Source organism: Hemiscyllium ocellatum, chromosome 10, assembly GCF_020745735.1.
Source record: "Hemiscyllium ocellatum isolate sHemOce1 chromosome 10, sHemOce1.pat.X.cur, whole genome shotgun sequence".
Lineage (NCBI taxonomy): Eukaryota > Metazoa > Chordata > Chondrichthyes > Orectolobiformes > Hemiscylliidae > Hemiscyllium > Hemiscyllium ocellatum.
Window position 1 is genome coordinate 79,470,169 of NC_083410.1, and position 23,716 is coordinate 79,493,884.

A 23,716-nucleotide genomic window follows, 5' to 3' on the forward strand; every position below is an offset into this window, starting at 1 on the left:
AACATCACAGAAGCGCTTCACAGGAGGCTCCCAAGCATTGAGGATGTCACCTAGAAAGGGGACGAAACGTTTGCAACAAAAACTCCCAGCTCGGCGAACAGAACCACAACAACGAGCACCTGAGCTACACATCTTCTCCCAAACTTTGAACACTTTCCTCATTCCTGAAGAAGGTCTTATGCCCGAAACGTCGAATCTCCTGTTCCTTGGATGCTGCCTGACCTGCTGCGCTCTTCCAGCAACACCTTTTTTAGCTCTGATCTCCAGCATCTCAGTCCTCACTTTCTCCCAGGTGAGATTTGAATACCAGGTTAATCACTCAGTATCATTTGATACTATCACTGTCCCACAAGAGCCCTCTCAATATATTCTTGTATCCAACTGTCAGGTAATGTCTGCAGAAATTATGCCCTGAATTCCAGACTTTGTTCACCAACTAAGCATTGAAATTGTACCTGTTCAAAAAATGCATGCAGAGCAATTTAACATCCTAATCAAATTTAATCTTGATAGTCCTCAGCTATTTTGTCCAGTGCATAAATGGGAAATATGTGTGCTCCCTGACTGTTCTGCTAGGATGCTGTAAGATAATAGACGATTCCAAATGTGTACTATTTGTTTCAACTCTCTCTTATGGAGTAAGTATTGGTATGCATCCAAGTAGGCTGGTGGTGACATCATAGAGATTTTGTCATCATATTAATAACCCAGAGACGTAGGTAATATTCTGGGGATCTGGATTAAAATCCCATCAAAGCAGAATAATTGTAAAAATTGGGAATTAAATGTCAAATGATGACCAGGAAAACCATTGTCGTTTAAAAACTTACTGGTTTACTAATTATCTTTTTGGGGAAGGAAATCTATCCTTCTTACTTGGTCTTCCCAGATGCAGTTCCATGGTTGACTCTGAAATACTCATTAGCTGTACCTAACCAATGTTTTAAAAATTGGATTGAAACCAGCCAGAACACCTGGCAATGATCTAGGGACTAAAAACAAACAAACAGCAAATCCTATCAATTCTGCGAATTCCTGTTTACTAACATCTGGAAGCCATGCTAAAATTGGGAAAGCTGTGACAAAGTTTAGTTGAGCAGCAGTGTGATATTGTCTGTAAGGTATAATTTATGAGAATGACTTTGTCCTAGGAACAGACGCAGCAGTTGTGGCAGCACAGAGGTACACAGTCAGGAAGAAGTTGCCCTGACAGTTCTAGGCGCTGACTCTAGACACTATGAAGTCTCATGCCCATGTTTGACCCAATGCCATGAAAATCCTCTGACTGATTACTACACATATTGACCCTATCCCTCTCTTGATTGATGAATCAGTATTCCTCCATGTTGAACACCACGTGATGGAAGCACCAAGTGTGGCAGTAGTACAGTATATATGATATTGTTCAATGTGAATTTGATTATTATCATTCCTGTCCTGTTTTTGAAAAAAATACTAATGTTTAAAGTTTGTGAGAAGATTTGTAGCTCAGGTGCTCGTTGCTGTGGTTCTGTTCGCTGAGCGGGGAATTTGTGTTGCAAACGTTTCGTCCCCTGTCTAGGTGACATCCTTAGTGCTTGGCAGCCTTCTGTGAAGCACTTCTGTGATGTTCCCTCCGGCATTTATAGTGGTTTGTCTCTGCCGCTTCCGGTTGTCAGTTCCAGCTGTCCGCTGCAGTGACCGGTATATTGGGTCCAGGTCAATGTGTTTGTTGATAGAATCTGTGGATGAGTGCCAAGCCTCTAGGAACTCCCTGGCTGTTCTCTGTTTGGCTTGTCCTATAATAGTCATGTTGTCCCAGTCGAACTCCTGTTGCTTGTCATCTGCGTGTGTGGCTACTAAGCATAGCTGGTCATGTCGTTTCGTGGCTAGTTGGTGTTCATGGATACGGATTGTTAGCCGTCTTCCTGTTTGAAGTGTTTTGTGCAGTCCTTGCATGGGATTTTGTACACTGTTGGTTTTGCTCATGCTGGGTATCGGGCCCTTTGTCCTGGTGAGTTGTAGTCTGAGAGTGGCTGTTGGTTTGTGTGCTGTTATGATTCCTAGTGGTCATAGTAGTCTGGCTGTCAGTTCAGAAATGTTCTTGATGTATGGTAGTGTGGCTAGTTCTTTGGGTTGTGGCATGTCCTCATTCTGTTGTCTTTCCCTTAGGCATTTGTTGATTAAATTGCGCGGGTATCCGTTTTTGGCGAATATATTGTATAGGTGTTCTTCTTCCTCTTTTTGCAGTTCTGGTATACTGCAGTGTGTTGTGATCCTTTTGAACAGTGTCTTGATGCAACTTCTTTTATGTGTGTTGGGATGGTTGCTTTCGTAGTTCAGGACTTGGTCTGTGTGTGTGGGGTTTTCCGGTATACCTTTGTGGTAAATTTTCCGTTCGGTGTTCTCTGTACCATCACGTCTAGGAATGGGAGTTGGTTGTTCTTTTCTTCCTCAGTAGTGATTCGGATTCCTGTGACTGTGGCGATGATGATCCGGTGTGTGTTTTCTATTTCTGTGTTTTTAATGATTATAAAGGTGTCATCTACATATCTGACCCAGAGTTTGGGTTGAATTTGCGTTAAGTTTGTTTGTTCTAATCTTTGCATTATAGCTTCTGCTATGAGTCCAAAGATGGGTGAGCCCATGGGTGTGCCGTTGTTCATATATTTGGTTGTTGAGTGTGAAGTGTGTTGTGAGGCACAGGTCCAGTAGTTTGAGTATGCAGTCTTTGTTGATAGGTTCACCGTCTTGTTGTCTGTTCTGTATGTCCAGCAGGTTGGCTATTGTTTCTCTGGCTAGGGTTTTGTCGATAGAGGTGAATAGTGCCATTAATGAGACCATAGTTTCTTCCTTGGCTATATGTATATTTCTGATGATGTCCAAGAATTCCTGTGTTGACACTGTTCAAAAGGGCCACAACACACTGCAGCACACCCAGAACTGCAAAAAGAGGAGGGACACCTATACAATGTATTCGCCAAAAACAGATTCCCCGCAGTTTCATCAACAGATGCCTAAGGGAAAGACAACGGAATGAGGACATGCCACAACCCAAAGAACTAGCCACGTTACCATACATCAAGAACAAGCCAGACAGAGAACAGCCAGGGAATTCCTAGAGGCATGGCATTCATCCACAAACTCCATTAACAGACACATAGACCTGGACCCCATATACAAACCACTACAGCTGAAACTGACACCCGGAAACGGCAAGAACATCCATCAACAGACACATCGACCTGGACCCCACATACAAACTACTACAGCTGAAACTGACACCCGGAAGCGGCAAGAACAAACCACTATAAATACCGGAAGAAACATCAAAGCAGCGCTTCACAGGAGGCTCCAACAGCACTGATGATGTTCCCTAGCCAGGGAACGAAACGTTTGCAGCAAAAACTTCCAGCTCGGCGAACAGAACCACAACAACGGACACCCGAGGTACAAATCTTCAACCAGACTTTAAACATCAAGAACATTTCTGAACTGACAGCCAGACTACTATGACCGCTAGGACTCATAACAGCACACAAACCAACAGCCATTCTCAGACTACAACTCACCAGGACAAGGGGCCCGATACCCAGCATGAGCGAAACCAACGTAGTGTACAAAATCCCATGCAAGGGCTGCACAAAACACTACATAGGACAAACAGGAAGACAGCTAACGATCAGTATCCATGAACACCAACTAGCCACGAAACGACAAGACCAGCTATTCTTAGTAGCCACACACGCAGATGACAAGCAACATGAGTTCAACTGGGACAACATGACTATTATAGGACGAGCCAAACAGAGAACAGCTAAGGAATTTCTAGAGGCATGGCACTCATCCACAGATTCTATCAACAAACACATCGACCTGAACCCAATATACCGGCCACTGCAGCGGACAGCTGGAACTGACAACCAGAAGCGGCAGAGACAAACCACTATAAATACCGTAGGAAACATCACCAAAGCGCTTCACAGGAGGCTCCCAAGCACTGAGGATATCACCTAGACAGGGGATGAAAAGTCTGCAACACAAATTCCCCGCTCGGCGAACAGAACCACAACAAAATACCAATATGTTTGTTGTCATTCTCCAATATGAACAAAGCTTTTTGAAGAAAGATAATCATGCCAGGAAGCTATCATAATTGAGAGAAAAAGAATAGGTACAAGAAGTAGTATTTCTGTCATAGCTTCATGAAACATTTTCAAACTTTTGATTACTTCTTATAGAAGAGACTTTAGTACCTTCTGTAAAGCTATTTGCCCATTGCTTCATAGTGTTGTTTAGCAAATTTATTGAACAGTAAAACCTGAAGACTGAATCCAGTGAAATGTAGTCTGCCACATCTCAAATATGAAGCAACAGAAAAAAGTTTGAAAAATAACTTTTGATAAGTCAAGACCATAAATTATACTTTGATATCTGCAAATTTTAAAATATTCTTAAATATAGGAATTTACAACTTGACTTCTAGAGGTATACCAGGACATGAATTAAGCCATAAATAAACTTAAAAACATATTGATACTAATTACAAGGTTATTACTAGGTAATCCCCATGTTTGTACTTAATGATCAGTTCCATTATTTTGCTGATTGTTAATGCAAACCTAATGAAGCTTTATCTGGGTTTGCTTTGTTGCCTTTTTTTTTTAAATGGTTTCCCTAGTGACCTGCTTCCAATCCAATGGGACTTGTTTTGTTTGGTATTTCCTCATTATAACAATCATCTCTATGTAGACTTTGTCTTTAATTTCACTCAGTGCTCTTGGGTACATATGATCTTTGGGAATTTATTGGCTTTCAGCCTTTTAAACCTGCCGATGTTATGTAAATGATATTAGAATCGTTATCAAAATAATTGCAAAGTTTCCTGTTGCAAGTTTCAACTTTATCCTGTATAGGTAAACAATAGTTTTAATTATTTTTAATATTTAGCACCCATACCTTTTTAGTGATTTAGTTTTAATGTTCAGGGCCATAATTATTTTTCCTTCCACCTCCAGATCAAATGCATTGAATTTGGTGTCTCTTGTAATAACCATGGAATCAATGCATGAAAAATCTACTTCAACTCCCTCTGAAGTTATATTAAAAGTGAAGTGAAGATCAAGTTAAATATCAATCCCTTCTGTCATTGATTTGACTCTTTTTAAAGTTTGTTTTCTTGGTAGCTTGGAGGCAGCCAAGTATGGCCCCACTTGTTCCTAGCAGTGTTAATTGGAGCCAGTTGTAATCAAGAAACATAATATGTAAAAAGTGAAGGCACAATGGTATATTTGCTAGTCAGGATGTTGTGTGACTTCCCTCTTGTTTAGTCTTTTTTGGCATGATGGTACGATAAGATAACATGTAGGGCCAAGAGTTTGTGGATTGTGGTGGAATACTGTTCTGTCACTGAAGAGGCATTATCCCTAGTGTCTTGCCTCAATATTTACCCCTCAGTCAACATCACACAAAAAAAATCATCTGGTCAAAATGTTTTTATTGGCAACTTACTGCACGCAAACTGAATGCTGTATTCGGAACATAAGAATAGGAGGAGGCCATTCGGTCTCTTGAGCCCGCTCTGCTATTCAGTTAAATCATGGCTGGTTTGTGGACTAACTCCATATGCCTGCCTTGGGCCTATATCCCTTGCTTAATAAACATTTGTCTATCTCAAGTTTAAATTTTAACAATTAAATTAGCATCGACTGCCAATTGAGGATGAGCGTTCCAAACCTCCACTGCATTTTTCATGAAGAAGACCTTTCTAACATGTCTGCTGAATGGCCTAGCCTTAATTCTTAGTTGAAGATTCTAGGACCAGCAGATGTAATCTATTAGGAATAGTTTATCTTGTTGTGGTTCTGCTCGCCGAGCTGGAAGTTTTTGCTGCAAACGTTTCGTTCCCTGGCTAGGGAACATCATCAGTGCTATTGGAGCCTCGTGTGAAGCGCCGCTTTGATGTTTCTTCTGGTATTTATATTGGTTTGTTCTTGCCGCTTCCGGGTGTCAGTTTCAGCTGCAGTGATTTGTATGATAGTGGTGTTTTCCCAGTCAAATTCATGTTGCTGGTTGTCTGAGTGTATGGCTACTAGACATAGCTGGTCGTGTCGTTTTGTGGCTAGCTGATGTTCATGGATGCGGATTGTTAGCTGTCTTCCTGTTTGTCCTATATAGTGTTTTGTGCAGTCCTTGCATGGTATTTTGTAAACTACGTTAGTTTGGCTCATGCTGGGTATTGGGTCCTTTGTTCTAGTGAGTTGTTGTCTGAGCGTGGATGTTGGCTTGTGTGCTGTTACGACTCTGTTGATGGAGTTTGGGGATGAACACTCAGACAACCAGCAACATGAATTTGACTGGGAAAACACCACTATCATAGGACAAGCCAGACAGAGAACAGCCAGAGAATTCCCAGAAGCATGGCATTCATCCCCAAACTCCATCAACAGACACATTGACCTGGACACCATATACAAACCACTGCAGCTGAAACTGACACCCGGAAGCGGCAAGAACAAACCAATATAAATACCGGAAGAAACATCAAAGCAGCGCTTCACACGAGGCTCCAACAGCACTGATGATGTTCCCTAGCCAGGGAACGAAACGTTTGCAGCAAAAACTTCCAGCTCGGCGAGCAGAACCACAACAACGGATACCCGAGCTACAAATCTTCAATCAGATTTTAAATAGTTTATCTTCATCTACCCTGTCTTTCCCTATTAATATCCTGAAAACCTTAGGTCACCCCTTAGACCCTTCTTCTCTAGAATTTTGGCTAATTTGTCTAACCTCTCCTCATAACTTAACCCCTGAATGAAGTCTAGGTATCATCCTTTTAAACCTGCATTGAACTCTGTCCAGGGCCAAAACACTTTCCTAAGATGTGGGACCTAGATCTGTTTATGTACTTCATGTGGGGTCTTACTGGGTTTTTATATAATATCTGCATTCCTGCAACCTCCCAGCCCTTTAGATATGAAGGCTTTTTGATTTGGCTTTTGATGATTTTCTGCACCTGTTTGTGACATTTTAAGGGCTATGAGTGAAACCTGCAAATCTTGTTGGACATCCGCTGTATTCAACCTTGTGCTTTAAAAAGTACTCTGATCTATCCTTTTCCTGTTTGAAATGGATTACATCACTCTTGCTTATATTAAAATCCATCTACCACAGCTTTGTTATTTACCTAATTTGTCAATTCCTGTTGTAATATTATGCTGTCTTCAACATGTGAATTTTTATGCCATTAATCTAGATGTTAATGAATATTGTGAATAATTGTGGCTCCAGTATGAATCCCTGCGGAACACCACGAGGCATGCCCTGTAAGTTTCAGTACTTGCCCTTTTATTCCAACTGTTTTCTGCCACTCAGTCAATTTCCTATCCATGTCAGTAATTTGCCCTCCATTCCATGGGCTTCCATCTTAGTAAAGTCTCTTGCGTGGGATTTTATCAATAGCCTTCTGAAATTCCATATAAACAACATCCTTTGACTTACCTCTGTCCACCACGTTTATCCCCTCTTCAAAAAACGCTGAGGTCTGTCGGGCATGACCTATCCTTCATGAATCCATGTTGACTCCCCTGAGTTTTTTTTGAGATGATCAGTCATTCTATACTTGATTCTAGACTTCAAAAATTTCTTCACCACGGATGTTAGGTGAACTGGTCTGCAATTCCCTGGTTTCCCCCTCTCACATATGATATGAGCAGATTTCCAATTCAGAGGTCCAATTCCTGAATTCAGGGAACTCTGAGGACGCCCTAACCACAAATCTTTCAACATGCTCTCCTACCTCCTTTTAATACCATCAGGTCCTGGAGATTTATCATTCTTTAGTTACATTAATTTTCCCGTTATTGATTTACTTCAAATTTATTTAAACCCTTTCCCTGATCTTCTAATTTTCTTTGGGACTTCTGGCTAGCTAACCTCCTTTTTCTTTTGTGAACACTGATGCAAAATAATCATTTAACATGTCTTCTATTTCTCCATGGTCATTGACAGTATTCCCACTCTCAGCCTTCACTGGGCCAACAGTTATCTTAACCAGCCGCTTTTGTTTTATATAATTATGAAATCTCTTCTATTGTCTTTTATGTTCCTTGCAAGTTTCCTGTTTATATTCTTTTTTAGCTGCTCTTATAGGCTACTTTGTTGACCCTCAATATTCATCCCATTTTGTAGAAGCTGAGCTGTTCTTGGTGTTTTTATAAACCCTTTCTTTTAATTTTACGCCTCACTTTACCACTTCAGATATCCGTGACTGCTTAGTGAGGTGGGTCTTTTCGTAATCATTGGTGTACACTGCTTCTGAATAGCATTAAATGTTTCTTTGACTATGCTCCACTGTTCCTTGATTGTATTACCTATGAGCAGAGCTTCCCAGTTTAATATGCATGTCTGCCTCATTCCATGAAAGGCTGCTTGACTTAATTCAAAATTCTACTATTGATCTTTGCTTACCTCTTACAAATGCAGCATGAAACTTGATCATATTAAGATCACTATTTGACAAATGCTGATGAACAGCGAGTTCACTAGTTAAATCCGGCCCATTGTTCATTACTAGGTCCAATATTGCTTGACCCTTTTTGCATCCAAGAGATATTGTTGTAGGAACTATCCAGGACAAACTCTAGAAATTCGCAACCTTACTGATAGACTGGGACAGACAAGCACCTATGTTAAGATAAAATCCCTCATTATTACTACTCTACCTTTGCTATATAGTTGGTAAAAACAATGACTGCACATGCTGGAAACCAGAGTCTAGATTAGAGTGGTGCTGGAGAAGCACAGCAGTTCAGGCAGCATCCAAGGAGCAGTAAAATCGATGTTTCGGGCAAAAGCCCTTCATCAGGAATACAGGCAGAGAGGCTGAAGGGTGGAGAGATAAGTGAGAGGAGGGTGGGGGTGGGGAAAAAGTAGCATAGAGTACAATAGGTGAATGGGGGAGGGGATGATGGTGATAGGTAAGGGGGGAGTGGATAGGTGGAAAAGAAGATAGGCAGGTAGGACAAGTCATGGGAACAGTGCTGAGCTGAAAGTTTGGAACTGGGGTGTGGTGGGGGAAGGGGAAATGAAGAAACTGTTGAAGTCCACATTGATGCCCTGGGGTTGAAGTATTCCGAGGCGGAAGATGAGGCGTTCTTCCTCCAGGCGTCTGGTGGTGAGGGAGCGGCGGTGAAGGAGGCCCAGGACCTCCATGTTCTCGGCAGAGTGGGAGGGGGAGTTGAAATGTTGGGCCACAGGGCGGTGTGGTTGATTGGTGAGGGTGTTCCAGAGATGTTCCCTAAAGCGCTCTGGTAGGAGTCGTCCACTCTCCCCAATAGAGAGGAGACCGCATCGGGAGCAACGGATACAATAAATGATATTAGTGAATGTGCAGGTAAAACTTTGGATGTGGAAAGCTCCTTTAGGGCCTTGGATGGAGGTGAGGGTGGAGTTGTGGGCACAGGCTTTGCAATTCCTGTGGTGGCAGGGGAAGGTGCCAGGACGGGAGGGTGGGTTGTGGGAGGGCGTGGACCTGACCAGGTAGTCACGGAGGGAATTGTCTTTGCGGAAGGCGGAAAGGGGTGGGGAGGGGAATATATCCCTGGTGGTGGGGTCCGTTTGGAGATGCCGGAAATGTCGGCGGATGATTTGGTTTATGCGAAGGTTGGTAAGGTGGAAGGTGAGCACCAGGGGCGTTCTGTCCTTGTTATGGTTGGAGGGGTGGGGTCTGAGGGCGGAGGTGCGGGATGCGGACGAGATGCGTTAGAGGGCATCTTTAACCACGTGGGAATGGAAATTGCGGTCTCTAAAGAAGGAGGCCATCTGGTGTGTTCTGTGATGGAACTAGTCCTCCTGGGAGCAGATATGGCAGAGGTGGAGAAATTGGGAATATGGGATGGCATTTTTGCAGGAGGTAGGGTGGGAAGAGAGCATGCTGAGACAATGGGTCGGCTGGGGTGGTCAGGTTTGTGGATCTTGGGAAGGAGGTAGAACCCGGCAGTGCGGGGTTCCCGGACTATGAGGTTGGAAGCTGTGGGTGGGAGATCTCCTGAGATGATAAGGTTCTGTATTGTCTGGGAGATGATGGTTTGGTGATTTTTGGCGGGGGGAGGTTCATGGTCAAGGGGGCAGTAGGAAGAGGTGTCCTCGAGTTGGTGTTTGGCTTCAGCGATGTAGAGGTCAGTGCACCAGACTACCACTGCGCCCCCTTTATCTGCTGGCTTGATGGTGAGGTCGGAACCTATCACCTTCATCCCCTCCCCCACTCACCTATTGTACTCTATGTTACTTTCTCCCCACCCCCCACCCTCCTTTCACTTAACTCCCCACCCTTCAGGCTCTCTGCCTGTATTCCTGATGAAGGGCTTTTGCCCAAAACGTTGATTTTGCTGCACCTCGGATGCTGCCTGAACTGCTGTGCTTTTCCAGCACCACTCTAATCTAGACTTTGCTATATAATTCCCTATTTTCGCCATTTATACAATCTAGCACATCTGAGTTGCTACCAGGTGGTCTACATATGACAGCTAATGTGGTTTCAGTTCCATCATAAAGTCCATATTGCATCATTACATTCTCCCTTTTCATAGAAGTGATTCTGTTTCTAATCAGTAATGCTACTCTCCCTTTGCTGTTTTCTGTATCCCTCCTGTTAACCTTACAAACTGGTATGTCTAGTTTCCAGTCCTTGCCATCCTGTCTCCACAATGACTTTGTGGTGCCGGCTTTATCGTAGTTTCTGATTTGAATATTGGATGTTTTCGTATTTACCAGTGACTACACTTCAAAATTACTTCATTGGCTGTAAGGAGAGCTGTGACATCCAGTGGTTGTGAAAATTTGGATACCTGCATGGATGCCCAGGTTTTAGCTGCACAACTTACCAAATTTTCCCATTTAGATCTGATTGGAGTTCCTACCCACAAAGATTACATATTGACTCAGTTTAGGATCACTCTTTATAGATTTTGAAATTCCCTATCAAAAATCCTGTCTCAGACACTGCCTCCTTAATACAATCAGTGTTTCTAAGATGTATGCAATAATGAAACTACCGTTTCATTGGAAGAGTAGGTTGTAAGCAGAGGGAGTTTTCATGTCATCAGGTCAGACATGGGCAAGAAACTTTTGTAGAATTTGGAGTTAATATTGAGAACTTTCTGCAATCTGTGCGAAAATGCACAGTGAGGCAGAATGATGGTGATGGAGCCATCTAGGGCACTGCTTGAAAGGTCTAAGTTTGAGAGTATAACTATGTCAGGCCATTGGTTGACAAGTCTGTGGGGAAAATTCTTCCAGTTTGGCACGTCTCAAGAATTTGGGGAGGGTTTGCAAAGGTGCCTGGGCAATGCCTATTATTGTATTCAGTGCCAGGATTGATGCCTGATGGTATGCCCAGTTGTACTTTTGTTATTTGTATAAGTCAGTGGCTTGCTAGGCCATTTCTAAACTTATGGGGACAGTTGAGAGTCAATGATATTGGTTTGGAACTGTTCATATAGGCCAGACCAATTAAGAGCAACAGATTTCCTTTCTTACAAGGCGTTAGAAATCCATTTTTGTATAATCTGGCAGTTTTATTGTCACAATTACTGAGACTAGTGTTGCAGACCAGACCAAACCCCCTCAAAATATATCAAGGACCCTAACTTGTATTTAAAGGCAAGCATAAAGTGCTTGTTCCAGATGTGATTCAATACTCGGCTTTAAACAAAACATGCTTTATTCTTACACTACAGTTAATACAAACAATTAAGAAGAATTGGCACAACTTAAACTCTTATCGAAATACTTAATAATATATTATTTAACTACTCATCATCAGTTTCAGTAGATCACCACCAGCAGATTTCCAAACACATACCCTTGGCAGAGGCAAATTCAGCAAAACACATTTCTCTCTCTTTTATCTCCTCCAGTCCAGGAGAAAGGAACATCAACCAAATAAAGCTCGCAGCAGAGAGAGAACTCGAGCGCTTTGTAGCAGCAGAGAGAGAACTGTATATAGCAGCTTCAACTCCAAATAAACTCCTGACTTCAACAACTGAAAACAAAACTGAAACCTGCCTGAGTCCGATTCCACTCATTCATGCTTCTTTTGTCTAACTTTTTAAAAAACCTAAAGTTATTTACTGTGATTTCTATGGAGCGGACACCTTGGGACCAGGTTGCCAACACCCCTCTTCAAGAGAAACGGCACCGAACAAATCACTCTTAAAGGCATCTATTGTGACAAGTTTCTAGTTGCTGCTTTATCAAATGTATACAGGCATAAAGACAAGAGTAAGTCACTCAGCCCTTCGAGCCTGCTCCACCATTCAATAAATCATGGCTGATCTGATTTTAACCTCAACTCTGTATATCCCCAAAAATCTTGTACCCTTAGTAATCTAGAATCTATTTACCTGTCCCTTTTAAAAACAAAACTTGAAAATTTTAATCCACTGTATTTTAAGGAGGATAATTCCAAAGATTCTTAATCCTCAGTGAAAAAAATGTTTCATCATCTTCGTTTTAAATGGGTACTTGGTTATTTTACAAGTATGATATCTAGCTGTACATTCTCCCACAAGAAGAAAAATGCTTTCAACATCGACCCAGCAAAGTCCCTTTTGGGTCTTGTATGTTTCAGTTGAGTCAGCTCTGACTCTTCTAACCTCCAGTGGATACTAACCTATCCAGCCTTTACACATAAGGCAACCCTCTCATCCCAGGTTTTAGTTTAGTAAACCGTCTGTGCAATTATTGTAATGCATTAACATCCTCTTTAGCACACAGTATTCTACATGTGGTCCCATTAATGCCCTATATAACTGAAGAATAACCTCCCTACTCTTTCATTGAATTCCTCTCACAATAGAACATAACATTCCATTAACTTTCTTGTTTACTTGTTGTTCCTTCATACTCTTATTCTATGATTCACGCATTGGATACCTAGATCTCTCTGCATCTCAGAGCTCTGCAAACTGTCATGCTTTTTTGGTTTTTCTGCCAAAACAGACAATTTGACTCCATTTGCCAGAATTTTGACCACTCACATAACCTATCCATATTCTTTGTAAACACCTTATGAACTCTTCACCACTCACTTTCCTATCTATCTTTGTGTAATCAGCAAACTTAGCTGCTATATTTTTTATTTCTTCATACAAATCATTTCTGTGAATTATAAAGAGTTGAGGACTCAGCACTAATGCCAGTTGCATATCACTTATAACATCTTGCTAGCCTGAAAAAGGCTTACTTATTTTTATTCCCTGCTTCTTGATAGCAAGCTAACCTTCTATCCATACCAAGGTGTTGCCCCATACATCATGAGACTTTATTTCTGTAATAACCTTTAATATAGCACCTTATCAAATTCTTTTTGGAAATCTAAATATAATACATCCATTGGTTTCTGTTTATTCATAAAAGAATGCCAGTAAATTAGTTAAACATTATTTCCCTTTGACAAAATCACGTTCTCTCCGCCTGATTACATTGAACTTATCTAATTATAATGTATGTAGTAACAGCTTTAACATTGTCCCTAAAGCAGGCATTAAGCTAACTGGTGTGTAGTTTCCTACTTTTTGCCACCCTTTCTGAATGCAAGAGTTACGTTAGCAATTTTCTACTTTGAAGGCACCTTCCCTGAATCTAATTGGTTTTATTTTTCAAAAACAATGCATTATTTGTTTCACTGGTTACATTGTTTAAGATCATGGATGAAATCCATCAGGACCTGGGGACTTGTCAACTTGCAGTTCCAGTGATTTACTCCGTACTGTTTTCTTGAGAATTGTGATTTTATTCAGTAAGTTTATTGCTCCCCACAGGCACCATTTCAATCCCTGAGTTACAATTACTTCTGGGATGTTACTTGTGTCCTCCCTAGTGAAGGTAATACAAATCTCTTCCATTCTTCTGCCATTTCCTTATCCTCCAATATTAAATCCAGAGACTCCATTTCAAAATAAGCTTATTAGATTACTTACAGTGTGGAAACAGGCCCTTCGGTCTAACAAGTCCTCACCGACCCTCCGAAGAGTAACCCACCCAGATTCCCCTACACCTAACATTCCGGGCAATTTAGCACGGTCAATTCACCTGACCTGCACGTTTTTGGACTGTGGGAGGAACCCGGAGGAAACCAGTGCTGACATGGGGAGAATGTGCAAGCTCCACATAGACAGTTACCTGAGGTGGAATTGAACCCAGGTCTCTGGCGCTGTGAGGCAGCAGTGCTAACCACTGTGCTGCTGTGCCATCCTCTCACCTTCTCTCATACACACACTCACATATTCCCTCACATTTGCACACGCTCTCAAGCGCACATACACATATTCTGTCATACTTGCACACACTCCGTCTCTCTAAAGCATGCATGCATCCTCTCCCTCCCTCATATGCAAATTTATGGGGTGAAATTGCATTTGCAGATTTGAATTTGCAGGGGATATTCAATTTTGTTAAAAAAGTACAGTCTGTAGATAATCAGTCATTGTGGCATTTTATAAATTCCTACTTTGGAAATAACACCAGTCTGCCTCCAGGATGAGATACAAACAGACTTGGAACATGGCCTTGCACCTAAAATGCATTGTCTGACCTAAGGTTCACGTTTATTCTGATAAAACCTGAAGTTATCTTGGGGCAGGGATTTACATATTAATCAATGGAAACCTGCACCTCCATTCTAACTGATTAAAGACTTAATAGCTAGCTCGGTTTGTTCAATACATTGCATAATTTGTATTACTCTTTGGATGTAGAATTTATAGTAACAAATCAATGTATTCTCTCTCACTAGCTGCCTGAGGAAGGAGCGAGGGCTCCAAAAGCTTGCAGTTTCAAATAAACCTGTTGGTCTATAACCTAGTGTCATGTGATTTTTGACATTTTGGAGCAGTAGTTGTGCCTTAGAGATTCCTCAGTTAGTACGTATCCACTGTTAAAAATCGTGAGAATTTAAAGGGATCTCGTAGCTATTGACACTCAGTCAGAGCTCTACAGCAGCCATTACTGCCCTGGAATTCAAGACCCAAGAAACTCAACTCATGATCCCACAGTTAAGAAAGCCCTGTCTTTAACCAATCAAAACAATCCAGAAAAAACAATTTTTTTTACAAAAACATTTTAAACATGTACTTTTGTGTAAACAAAGAGCAAATGCCCATTGAATGGATAAATCTAGATGGAACATGTGTTGAGTGTTGGAGTGTTTGAAAAAGTGATAAAGTATTTTTGTTACTCGTTGGTTTACAAATGTGAATCACGAGCTACTAAAGGGTCTAAATGGAGAATTAGCTTACTTGAATATGTTTTGTAGCCTTTTTAGATGTGAAAAATGATCTTCTTGAGTTTGAGACGATAGAAACTAGAATGAAATCAAACTACGCATTTCTTATTTCAGGCTGAATTACGGGCAGCTGTATTCTTGGCTCTTGAAGAACAGGAGAGAGTAGAGGTGAGTGTTTTTGCAAAACATTGAGTCATTTTAATTAACTGTTAAGTATTAATTGCTGTACATTTTGTTTAATTGTCAAAAATCAGAATTGTATTCATGTAGCACATGCTAAATTCAGTGTTTGCCTACAGTGTTATGGAAGGCAATGATGCGGGAGGCAGTGCTCCAGCCATTGAATGATTGTTTGAAAAAAGCTTTTTAAAATTAGAAATTGTGTATATGCAATATTTGTTTGTGTGATTAGTTATTATTTAGCAAATGTTGCATAGCTTAAAGCACTAGTGGTAACTTAACTAAGTTAAAAAGATTAGCTAAATGTATGTAGAGGTTAGTTTCTCAGATGAATAAGAAACCATTGGATTCCACTATCAAATACAGTAATTTCCATGCTTTTTTTTTTGTTATTCAGCCTCTTTCCATCATTTCTTTGCATAACTAGAATGTGAAAATTGCTCAGGAAAAGCTTCCTACCAGCATCTCAGATGTCGGTCGGCGCAACATTGAGGGCCGAAGGGCCTGTACTGCGCTGTATTTTTCTATGTTCTATGTTTGTTTCTAGTTTACAATTACACTAACGTTTACTTAACAAAACACAATTACAAGTGTTTAAAAAATAGATTTTGAGAAGGAAAGGTAAAGTCAACTAGAGGCATCAGAAAAGAACTATATAGCCAAATTAATCTTTGACAGAATAGGGGACAAAGTTAACGATAAAACATAAGTAGCAAATAAATCACAAGGTAAGTTTTTTTTAAAAAATGCATTACAAAGGAAGACGAATTTTAATCATGTAGAAAGTGGACTTCAAGTAGCTATTTCTAATTTATTTTATAGAATAAAACGCCATTGGTTAATGAGAGCTTGAAGACATTTTTGAACACAGAGGATGGTAAGTACTATTTTAATTGGATTTGTAAGTTAAATTAAAACTGCTCTATCCTACTACATGCACTGGAATATTGTAATATAAGGGGGGGATATAGCTTCTGAAACATATTTGGAAAATTTTTCTAGATCATTATGTTTCTAAATCAACAAGAAATTGAGGCATTTTTCCATTCACATTTGGGGCATGAGAGGCCAACTAAGAGAGAGTGATCACAATATCATAAAGTTTAGGTGAGCTCTGGAAAAGGATAATGAGAAAGTTAGTGGAAAAATCATTGAAGGTGGTGGAGGAGGGAAGGGGTGGTGTGATTTCAATATTGTGAGAACAGAACTGACTTTGATAAATTGGAATCAAAAATTGACAGACAAAATTCTAAGGGAGCAATGGATTGTCTTGAAATGTGAGCTATGTTTCTGGTTGTAAGTAATATTTTTCCATGAAATGAAACATAAGACAAACTAAACCAAAGCTGTCTGGATGACAAATTTTATAGCGAAAAAATAATTGATGAGAAATAACAGTTGTCAAGTTGTTTGTATAAGTAAGAACGCGACTGTATGTAGAATGATGATAAGGGAAAGTGGAGAAAGAGAACCAAAAAGAAAACATGGAAAGAGACTACAAGCTAAGATAAAAAGAGAATTTAAAAGTCACTGAAAGGCATTTAAACAGTAAGAGTGAGCAGGGCTCATTAGAGATCAAAAGGGCAATGCGTGCATAGAGACAGAGAGGTGGATGAGATGCAAAATGAGTTCTTTGCATATGTTTTTGCCAAGGAAGCAGGTGCTGTGATAAGTTAGGAGCTGAAACAGGAGATCGGGTAACAGTTGATAAAATTTGAGGTATTAGGAAATCTGGAGTGTACTGAAAGTTGATAATTTTCCAGAATCAGATGAGATGCATCTGTGGATACTGAGGAATTTGAAAAATAGGAACAGTGGAGGTACTGGCCATAACCTTCAAATCCTCCTTGGATACATAAGTAGTACTACAGGATTTACGATTGCAAATAATGCACCTTTTTCATTCAGAGAAGTAAGTATGGATGAACCTAGCAATTACAGACAAGTCAGTTTTAACATTGGATATGGGAAAACAAAACTAAGAACCGATGATCTGAGATTAAATTTTGTCACCTTAAATTTGGACCAATTAAGCTGCACTTTTCCAGCAACACATTTTTCAGCTCTGATCTCCAGCATCTGCAGTCCTCACTTTCTCCCAATAAAGGAAAGCTAACATGGATTTGCTAAAGGCAAATTGATAATTTAACTTGTATTTTTTTTATGAGCTAGCAGAGAAGGTTGAATGTAATAGTTGTGCTGAACCTGGACTTCCAAATGGAGTTTGATAAAACAGCACATAATGAGTTTATCAGCAAAGTTAATACAATGGAAATGTTGTTAGCTGTGCTTAAATTTCAAGTAATGTCTTCTTCGTATTTTTGCCATTGGTTAGGACTGTGCTTGAACAGGTTGATCTGTGGATCTTTTTGGTTATGTGGGGCAGGGTGTGCCACAAGATTGTGAGATCCAGAGTCCAGGATTTGTATCTTCTTATTCTTTTCCACTGCTTTGCCTTTTCAATAAGTTATATGTATCAAACTATGATTCAGCTTGATGAACAAGTTGTAGCCATTTTGAAAGATCGGTGAAAAGCTCCTCCCAGCATTGATGCCAGTGCTGCCATGATCCATGGAGAGCCTTGACTGTCTTTGAAACATTTTTCTTCCTCCCTGGGATTTTGCCTATTTGAGTTGGGAAGACAGCATCTAACAACAGGAGAAATGTTTTTTGACCATCTGAACCTGTTCCAGTCCATCAGCATTGACTTTCATGTGTTTGAATTTTAGTGGAGTGTCCTTGAAGAAAGATATTTCTCGATGTTTGGTTCACAGATGTTGACCCTCCCTTTCACTCCATAATGACCTGCTCACGTTGTATCTGTGCTCCCATTTGGAGCAAGCTCCCTGAGGAAGATCCACCAACAAAATACCTTTACATCAAGGAATGGGAAACACCCAGATGTCACTAGAAGGTGGGGGTTTGTTCAAAAAACCCATCTGACTGATAGCAGGCTTTGAACTACCATAGAGAGAGTATGGTCTTGCAAAACTCTTTCTAGACCAACCAGGGCTAATGCCGTGGCAAACTTTGTCAATGGGGCCTCCATGCGAAGCCATTCTGCACAGTATAGAAAAAAAAACAATGCTGTATATTAGTGAGGAACCTCATAATTGACAAACTATTCACTTTAAACTCAGCAAGTACTAGAGGACACTATTACCTAGCATTTTCCTTGCTAAATGCAATTAAAATCAGAGTGGAAATAAGTATGATTTAATGCAGCACTTTACATAATTTACCAGAGACACCAACGATGACCAGGATGGTGTAGTATAGTTTTTCCACTATACACACCCACTGCTTTTTGTCATTTTTATATAAATGACTTGGATGTGAACATAGGAGGGATGGTTAATAAGTTCACAGATGACCACCAAAATTGGTGTTGTAATTGACAGCCAAGAAGGTTACCTCAGGATTTTGATCAGATGGGCTGGTGGGCCGAGGAGTTTAGTCTAGAGTTTAGTCTAGAGTTTAGTCTAGAGTTTAGTCTAGAGTTTAGTCTAGAGTTTAGTCTAGAGTTTAGTCTAGAGTTTAGTCTGAGATGTTGCATTTTGGTAAGGCAAATCGGGGCAGGACTTATACCCTTAATGGTAAGGTCCTGGAGAGTGTTATTGAACATAGTTTCCTTGGAGTGCAGGTTCATTGTTCCTTGAAAGTGGAGTCACAGGCAGACAGGGTAGTGAAGAAGGTGTGTGGTATGTTTGCCTTTATTGGTCAGTGGCTTGAGTATATGAGTTGGAAGGTCATGTGGCAGCCGTATAGGACATTGGTTAGGCCCCTTTTGGAATATTGCATTCAATTCTGGTCACCCTGCTATATGAAAGATATTGTGTAATGTGAGGGTTCATATAAGATTTACAAGGATGTTGCCAGGGCTGGAGGGTTTGAACTACAGGGAGAGGCTGAATAGGCTGGGCTAATTTCCTTGGAATGTTGGAGGCTGAGAGGTGACCTTACAGAGGATTATAAAATCCAGAGGGGTATACATAAGATGAATAGCCAAGATCTTTTCCCAGAGGCATGGAGTCCAAAACTAGAAGGTGTAGGTTTTAAGGTAAGAGGGGAAAGATTTAAAAGGGACCTAAAAGACAATTTGTTCATGCAGAGTGTGATGCCCATGTGTAGAATGAGCTGCCAGAACAACGTGTTACAAGGCATTTGGATGGGTAAATGTATAGGAATGATTTAGAGGGATATGGGCCAAATGCTGGCAAGTGGGACTAAATTAATTCAGGATATTTGGTTGGCATGGACGAGTTGGACTAAAGGGTCTGTTTCCATTGCTGTACAGATCTACGACTAAGTGTGAGATGACAAGCTATCAGTACACTATATTTCTATCATTTATGAAGAATTTTATTGGTAAATACCAGTTGTTGCAACTTTGGGGCAACACTCAGTGGTTAGCACTGCTGCCTCACAGTGCCAGGGACCCGGGTTCGATTCCAGCTCTCGGGTAACTGTCTGTGTTAAGTTTGCACTTTCTTACCCTGTCTGCATGGGTTTTCTCCAAGAATATGGAGTTTAAGTGAATTGACCAAGCTAAATTTCCCATAGTGTTCAGGGATGTGTAGATTAGGTGCATTCATTAATCAGGGGAAATGTAGAATAATAGGATAAGGGAATGGGTCTGGGTGGGATACTCTTCAGAGGGTTGGTGTGGACTTGTGTCAAATAGGCTGTTTTTGCACTGTAAGGATTCTGTGGTCATTTTGGCACTAAGGTGACTGAAACTAGTTTTCCATTCTAGGTGTTATTTAGTACATATAGTCTTCCTTAATCCTGGTTTGGATTTTGTAGCTGTGTTTCAGATCTCCAACTCAAATGACATAATTGCAGAATTATGATGTAGTTTGTCAGAGATCCAGATCTTTGGACTGCAATCGCAGAGCTTTGTAAATTAGAGTGAAATGCTTTGGTCAGACCAATTAATGCAGTGAAGGATTCCTGGTGTTGATTTTGGCATTTTTCTTGAATTTGTCTGGCAGTACAGCATACTGAAGGTTTTCTGAGAACAGTCTAAAGCCACACTTGATGTCTCCAGGTGGATTACTCAGTCTCAGGATGTAAGCAATTCAGGAGCATGAGAGTCAGGATTTTCTATGCTATGGACGATAATAAACCTTATTTGTTTCCACAACATGAATAACTTGCTTTCTTAGAGATAGTTACAATTGTTGCATTCCTGAAGTTAGGGAAGAATTTCTTTTCTTCCTGAATCATTAGGATGGGTTCCTGGAGTTTTGGTATTAGCTAAATAAAACCCTCCCACTTTAAGGACCACAGCTTGAATGCCATCAAATCTGAAAGGCTTTTTAAAATCAATTTGATTTCTTTTTGATGCTCTCCCATCAATGGAGGTTCACCAATGGATTCTGTTGGAGGATACCGGGAGAGTAACTTCATTGTGGATTCACTTCAAAGATTTGTTGAAAATGATTTCTTCTAGCATTGTCTGAACATTATTATCATTAAAAAGCCAGATATGCAAAGGGAATTTTGTCCATTTGACTTTGGTACAATCTGATGTTGCTCTGCACATTGTTTGATCTCTCTGACTTTCTCTTCCTACCACTTTTTCTTTCAGATTTGTCTTAGGATGTTGACCATGAGCTTTTGAAGTCTGTTTATTTTAATGTGCAATTTTGGATTGTTCTGCTAGGCAGCGAAGATTGCTTGTTATTTTTACTTTTCAAAGAATTCTCCAATTTCAACATTTTTGTCAAACTAATCTGGTAGAAATGGAATGAAGAGGCCGTGCAGCATGCCTCTGAAGTTAGCTGGGTGATACGAAATGGAAAAGTGGTAAAGTTAAAATCAGCAGCATCTGTGGAGAGAGAATAGAGTTAATATGTTAGATCAGTAACATAGGCATGAAAGGTTATTGATATGGCACATTAACTCTATTTCTGCCTCCATGGTACTTTCAGATTTCCACTATATGCAGTATTATGCTATTTATAGTAGTGATTAAGTTATTATTTTGGAGTGCAGGAGGTGTGAGTGATACCAGGACCATGGCTTTTACAGACTTACATTAATTACTTAGATTTGGATTTGCAAAGCACTTCAAAAATTTGAATTTGACATGACATATATAAGTGTTGTGAATAATGAAGAGGAGAATAGTGAAGGATTTCATGATTAACTTTAATCCAGAGAAGTGTGAAGTAATATATTTTGAAAGGAAGAACGATGCAAAGCAAAATAAAGCAGTTCCAAGGGTAGAGGATCCTGGAGGTTTCTTCACACAAATCATTAAAGGTGGTAGGTGGTTGAGAAAATGGTTAATAAGGTAAACAGAATCCTAAGCTGTATGAATAAGGGTATGTAGTGCATTAGACAGGAGGTTATTGGAAATCTTCATAAAACATGACAACTCAACTAAATTATTGTGTCCCATTCTGAGTTCCTTACTGTACATGAGATGTGAAGGAGTGAGAGAGTATACAGAAAGATTTATAAAATTTGATCAGGCAATAAAGGACATGAGTTACATGAATTGATTGGAGAAACGGCTGTTCTCTGAGAAGAGACTTTCGAGAGTAACTTATTCTTCAGGTCGGAGGTGGCCATGGATTTCTGCATGGCCCCTAGTTACGTCTGTCTCTTTGTGGGATACGTCGAACGTTCCTTGTTCAAGTCCTATTCCAGCCTCCACCTACAACTGTTCTCTGGTACATTGATGATAACATCGGTGCTGCTCACCTCTCTCGTCGAAAATGGAAATGATTATCAATTACACTTCCAATTTCCACCCCACTCTCACCTTCACTTAATCCATCTCTGACTCCTCCCTTCCTTTCCTTGACATCTCTGTTTCTATTTCTGGGAATATCCTGGTCACCAATTTCCACTACAAGCCAACTGACTCCTACAGTTACCTTCACTGTACATCCTCACACCCTTACTTCCTGTAAAAACACTATTCTGTTCTCCCAGTTTCTCTGTCTCAGTTGCATCTTTTCTGACGTCACTTCGACAAGGGGACTTCTGAAATGTCCACCACCTTCCTCAATTGAGGATCATAGTTGACAGGGCCCTCAGCTGGGTTTGATCCATCTCTTACATTTCTCATCCCTCCCACAACAGGTCCAGGAACCCCCTTGTCCTCAACTACTATCCCACCAGCATCCAGAGAATCATTAGCCGTCATGTCTGCCACTTCCAGCTGGATGCCACCAGCAGACACCCATTCCCCTCCCCTGCCTTGGATATGGTAAATGGCTTGAAATTGAAAATAGGAAGCTCCTATTAGCAACGGAGGAGGCAACCATGAAGAAATGTGGAGATGAGAGGGGAAAGATATAAGAGAGACCTAAGGGGCAACTTTTTCACACCGAGGATGGTACATGTATGGAATGAGCTGCCAGAGGAAGTGATGGAGGCTGGTACAATTGCAACATTTAAAATGCTTCTGGATGGGTACATGAATAAGAAGGGTTTGGAGGGATATGGTCCGGGTGCTGGCAAGTGGGACTAGATTGGGTTGGGATATCTGGTCGGCATGGACGGGTTGAACCGAAGGGTCTGTTTCCATGTTATACATTTCTATGACTCTATGCAGCAAGCCCTGCTGAGGTTTTACAGCAATTTCTGTTTTTGTTTCTGATTTCCAGCATTTGCAGTTCTTTTGGTGTTTTAATTTGAGAGTAAATTTGTTACGGGCATTCAAAATCACTGGGACCTCTCTAATGTAGGAAGGATTCTTGTGGCATAGTGGTAATGTCCCTACTTTTAAAACAGGAGACACAGGTTCAAGTCTCATCTGCTGCAGAGGTGTCTAATAACATTCTTGAATAGGGTGATTAGAAAATATTATCCTGAAGAGCTAGGGCTCTTGTGATGCAGTGATATTGTCTCAATCTTTGATCCAGAAGGCCTGGATTCAGGTTCCAACTGCTCAAGCGTTTGTAATAACATTCCTAAACAGGTTGATTCAAAATATCCAAAGTAGACGTCTGAGGGCTCTTGTAGTGCACTGGTAGTGTCCCTATCTCTGACTTAGGAAACCTGGGTTTAGGTCCCACCTGATCCAGAGGTGTGCAATAACATCTGTGAACAGGTTGATTCATAACAATCCTTAAAATATTTGGCAGATTTCTATTGGAGCAGTAATAGTGTCCCTTTGTCCGAGCCAGGAGGCTTGGGTTACTTTCCACCTCAGGACTAGAGAGTTTGAGTTATAAGGGTAGGCTGGGGCCTTTTTCACTGGAGTGTGGGATGTTGACGGGTCACTTTATCGAGGTTAATAAAGCGTAG

At 40.6% G+C, this 23,716-nt stretch overlaps 1 protein-coding gene across 5 annotated transcripts in view; it reads left to right on the plus strand.

Moving 5' to 3' along the window:
• The window catches only part of cep43 (centrosomal protein 43), a 103,498-nt gene that overhangs the window by 6,867 nt on the left and 72,915 nt on the right, over positions 1 to 23,716 (plus strand). For all 5 annotated transcript variants that reach the window (XM_060830999.1, XM_060831000.1, XM_060831002.1 and 2 more), the window contains exons 2-3: positions 15,383 to 15,436; positions 16,271 to 16,325. In XM_060830999.1, coding sequence (XP_060686982.1) covers positions 15,383 to 15,436; positions 16,271 to 16,325 — 109 coding nt within the window. The remainder of the gene's footprint in view (positions 1 to 15,382; positions 15,437 to 16,270; positions 16,326 to 23,716) is intronic.